The following is a 5000-nucleotide window of genomic DNA, read 5'->3' on the forward strand; positions in this document are numbered from 1 at the left end:
ATTATTATTATTATTATTATGATCATTACTCCCTAATCTAACATGGAATCAGAGATTACACAGACTGACTGACATGCAGCACCTGGGGGGGGGGGGGGGGGGGCGATGAATAGGGGTTGGGGTCAGGGTTTGGGAGCACCAAGCGTCGCAGAGTGATGACATCACATCCTGCGGTGCCGCGAGAAGCCTGATGGCAACAGGCAGCCGGCAAAAAACACAGTGCGTGTGCGTGTGTGTATTGATGCTGTGTGTTGTAGAAAAAGGAGTTTATATGCGCATTTGCACTGTTTCCAGCAAGTGTGTTAATCTGCATGTGTGTGTGTGTGTGTGTGTGTGTGTCTGATTGTGTAACCTGCAAGAGTACTGTAAAAAAGAGTAGAGTTATAAAAGCACCTGAAGGTTGGTTGTATAAACAGTAAGTAAACATGATGGAAAAACTTTGAATCTCTTTGTTTATTGTTGGTTTTTGATGCTGTGTGTGTGTGTGTGTGTGTGTGTGTGCAGTCGTTAGCTGGTATCTGAGGAAGGTCAGAGGATTGGAAGGTCTTTCTGGAAAAAGACAGCCCTGTGATGATCGAAAGCACCAGACAGAGTGAGAGGTCGTCTCTAAATAAAGTATCGTAGGGGTGTTCGTAATAAAGTACATTTGACGCCAAGCCAATCCAATTTCATTAGTTGCATATTCCTATTCAGGGTCTAAGAGCAGCTGAGATTAGCCCAACAGGAATAGTGCAGAAGGCAGAGGACACGCCCACAACCGGCTGTCCAATCGGATCCGTGTGACGTAATGACGCGTCTTATACGTGACTATCTGTTTCAGGAAGTACAAAACCATCGCTGTTTCTACAGGTTCAAAGTCTGCATTTATGTTTTTTAATACCCTACCGAGGCCCATTTTTTAAAGCTGATTTTTATTTATTTATTTGCTTTTAATTAACAGCATTCTCCCATATTTTATTATTCCTGCTGGTTTCTTTATTTTTCCATCTATGTCTTTTTATTTTCTTATCATTATTTTGTGTTTCCTTTGGATTTAATCCCCTGCTGACTGTATTTCTCTTTAAATACTGATGCGAGTCGATTGGCCTCGAATCAGAGTCAGTTTATTGCCATTGTCAATGAGGGTTGTCAATGGCAATATGTCTCAGATTTAGCATTTAGCATTGCTACTCTGGGGGTACAGATCATCTCATTGGATGAGATCAATCTCCAGGAACCGAAGAGGAAAAATAAGAAGATGTGCGAGCGCTTGAGTGTTTTGTTTTTGAAGGACAGGATGAAACATGACAATTAAAACAAAAGGGCTTATATTTGATTATATAAAATTAAGGTAACTCAATTCATTTGAAAAGCCAACAGGCTGGCTAGCATTACTAATCATTAAAAACTCACAATATTTGCTAACTACTTTACCCATTCTGCTTTAGAAACAGTGCATATTGTGTAACTCGAACAGAAAGCCACTCTCATGACGGGTAAAAGCAAACTGGGCCAAACCAAAGTCAGCCGAGCTACAAAGCAAGTCTTAATTTACAGTGTCATTACACAGTAACAGTCAGCACCATTCAAATGTACACCATTAAGATGAACGACAGTCATTTGAGCGACAGCACAGTAATTAATGCAACACAAGTTCACTTATATGAATGTTACTGATTAAGTATTGGCATTCCAGCAAGAGGAAATTAAGCCATTCATAAACACTTCTATTGTACAATATATTGACCAAAGCGTCAGCTGACTTTAATGTACAATTGCTGCCAAAGACATTGCAAAATCGTTTTTACCCCTGCGGCAGTTTGTCCTTCTGATTCTCACACTGGAGGTGGCTCCAAACACCGAACACCGATATCAAGGGTTCGTTGAAGGCAAATACAAATCAGTGCCCAGTCTTTAATTTCCTCCTAGATAATGCACCAGCAGGACTTTGTGTTAACAGCTAACTTTTTTTTTTTACACAAAATCAATTCATTTTCCTATTTGTTACTTTTTCTTTTGGAGCGGTACGATTTCATCCCCTGTTCAGCATATGAAGAGCGTTAAAATGTGAATTAATGGAAGCTAATTCTGACTCTATAAACTTTAAAACAGGCATTGTGCATAGGAAGGGTAGCAAGCATGATTAAAAACAACAACACAACACAAACAAAACAAGAACAAAAACACAAGAACAGATATGCCACAGCTCCTGGGCCGTGCTGATGTGAAGAGACGTCACCCAATCCCGGGTGAATGTTAGGAAACTGACAGAAAAAGTTCAAATAAGGTTCAAAATGTCAAAACAAAAAAAACAAGATGAAACCAATCATGAGATGCACGCCTTCAGTCCTCCGGCGACACGTGTGAAAAGTCATGAAACGCCGTCCAGCAGTCTTTGAGACGTGGATTATACGACGTTTTAGCATACAAGAGGATCGACAAAGCTGGCCCAACGTGCCTCCTTTGACGGGGCATCCTAAACAAGTCCCTCCTTTGTTTGAGTATTTAGGGCGGTATTACATCACCGACACCACATATAAACCGTCTCTACTCAATGAACAAAGCAATCTGTACCCCCAGAGCAGCTTTTACAAACTCATTTCGTCGTAGACAAGGCTTCACTAAAATCCGTCTGAACCGTTTTGTCTCCTCTTATTTTGGACGCGAAAATAAATAGATCTTAAAAACTCACCCCACTCGCCTGCCGTTGCCCCCCCCCCCCCCCCCCCCCCCTGCCTGCTATAGAGCATTTGGTTAACGCATTAGGGACATGAAACTGTAGCGACTGAAACAACCGGAGACTCTTCGGTCTCCAAGAGCACCAAAAGTATTAAAAGTGTTGTCGTAAAAGCGGCACCGTTTGGGCTCTGTCGCTGCCTGGTCAGCACCGCGAGCGTTGTTGGTTTGTGTGTGTGTGTGTGTGTGTGTTTGTATTCATTGTTCTGTAATGCACCAGTATCAGTGTCAATATGCACGAACACGTTTGAGCGTTATGATTCAGAGGGGGGGTTCACCGTTGCGTCGATGGATTCAGTGAGATGTTCGAACACGGTCGGGCGCCTGTCAGTGTTTGCAGCCTCCGGACGTTGAGGCTCTGAGGCGCCGCGAGGCCCAAAGACATCAGTTTCAAGGTCAGACAGGAAGTTGTGTGTGTGTGAACAAATACAGTACAGAGACCATGCACCAGTGTGTAGGTGTGTGTGTGTGTGTGGGGGGGGGTATCAGCAAAGTAGCACCAGGGGACTAAGGTCAGCCAGTGGTCTATGTGGGATAGAGGGAAGCAGTCCATTACAGTGTGAGTGTGAGTGTGTGTGGGGGGGGGGGGGTATGTTTGCCAGTCCAGCCAACCCTCATGTACGTACTAGCTGTACACAGCGTGTTATCTGTGTGGTTCAGTCATTACATACTGCTTGTGTGTGTGTGTGTGCCTGTGTGTGTGTGTGTGTGTGTGTGCGTGCGTGTGTGTGTGTGTGTGTGTGTGTGTGTGTGTGTGTGTGTGTGCGTGTGTGCGTGTGACTAGTTGCAGGCGAAGTACTCCTTGAGTGGGGCGAAGAGGTGCCGGATGACGGGGACGCTCCAGGAGCGACCCAGCAGCCTCTGCCTGGCCAGGCGACTCATGTTGGACACGTCGGTGTAGTGGACGGGGAAACCAAACACCCTGGAGACACACACGCACGCACACGCACACACACAAACACACACACACACACACACGCACACACGCCGTGTATAGTAAGGTTACGTTAGAGTATTTAACAAAATTAACAAGATGTTATCTGAAAAATAAAAGACACAAAAACATTGGTGTCCATATGAGACACACACAAGCACACTCCACCGTACCTTTCCATCTCGGTACACCAGAGGATGTCCTCCTTGTTGTCCATGAAGACGGGGAAATGCTCGTCTTTCCCCTGCTTCACAGAGTTGGATCGTGTCGTTATCGTACGCAACTTCTCAAACTGGAATTAAGATCCAGAACCAAACACGCACAAACGCAGACAGACACACACAGACAAATCCTCTTTTTAATCCTACGGCTACCTTTCTGCAGCAGCTTTCCACGAGGCAGTATGTGACACCAAAGAACTTATTCAATGTGAATCCAATTGTTCAAGGTTTTTTTTTTTTTCATGGTTAAGGAATCTAAAAATATCGATAAAATAAAATGTCATCATTTTTGGTGTAAATCACAATATAGGGAGACCATTTATCAATTTCCTCACATCCCAGTCATTCTCTAAACTTTTCTTAAAATCACGTGGCACAGAATGTAACAATCTGCAGTCGTCTGTACTCTCTAATTGTGTGTGGAATCCTCAATCTCGCTTCACAACAGTCCAAAAAAAAAACATGGCAACAACACACACACACGTATGACATGGGTACCTTGGCCGTGCGTCCGTGCTCGAGGCACTCCTGCAGGTCCAGCTTGTCGTTGGACATGGGACTCAAAGGTCTGCGATGAGAAGGGGGGTAAAGAATAACAAGCTTTACACGGATGAGGGCTGAAGCCGCGACACGCGCCATGAAAACGATGACCCGGCTCCAAATAGCTGGAATGTTTGAGTCACCTGGACATTCCTGGCAGGTTTCCCCAAAAATAGCGGGCGCGGTGGGCAGCAGAGACCTCCTTAGCATCAATCATCACCGGGTTACACTGAAGAAGAGCAGCGGGGATTACTTCCTGTTTCACTTCATCTGTGTATATTTATGCTAAAGACCTAAAACCATCACAATGGACTGAAACAAAGATTCAAAAGCGTCTTTAAACATCTAAAGAAATCCTTGTTTTGGCTAACGTTTACCAAGTCCACATGGTTTTTTTTTTTAACAGGGAAGTGAACCTTTCTATTTCTGCGTCTCATTCAGGGAACCGCCGCCGCGTGCTGCCGGTGGGTTCGCCCCTACCTCTAGGAAGCGGGAGATGTCCCGTTTGTCGCTGACTCCCATGGCGACCACGTTCTCAAACAACCAGAAGAACGGCCGCTCGTCGCCCGGCTTCGGCCGAGCCTCGTGCA

The 5000-nt window shown here is 44.8% G+C and overlaps 1 protein-coding gene across 1 annotated transcript; it reads right to left on the reverse strand.

The window, feature by feature from the left end:
* Positions 1-3495: 3495 nt before the first annotated feature.
* LOC137917463 (DNA (cytosine-5)-methyltransferase 3A-like) lies at positions 3496-4992 on the reverse strand (the record flags this gene model as incomplete). Its single annotated transcript, XM_068760203.1, has 5 exons — positions 3496-3637; positions 3823-3941; positions 4369-4438; positions 4554-4639; positions 4891-4992. Coding segments are annotated over 5 exons (519 nt in total), but the record flags the coding sequence as incomplete, so codon positions are not given.
* Positions 4993-5000: the final 8 nt, after the last annotated feature.

The sequence above is a fragment of the Brachionichthys hirsutus genome, unplaced genomic scaffold (genome assembly GCF_040956055.1).
Source record: "Brachionichthys hirsutus isolate HB-005 unplaced genomic scaffold, CSIRO-AGI_Bhir_v1 contig_360, whole genome shotgun sequence".
Lineage (NCBI taxonomy): Eukaryota > Metazoa > Chordata > Actinopteri > Lophiiformes > Brachionichthyidae > Brachionichthys > Brachionichthys hirsutus.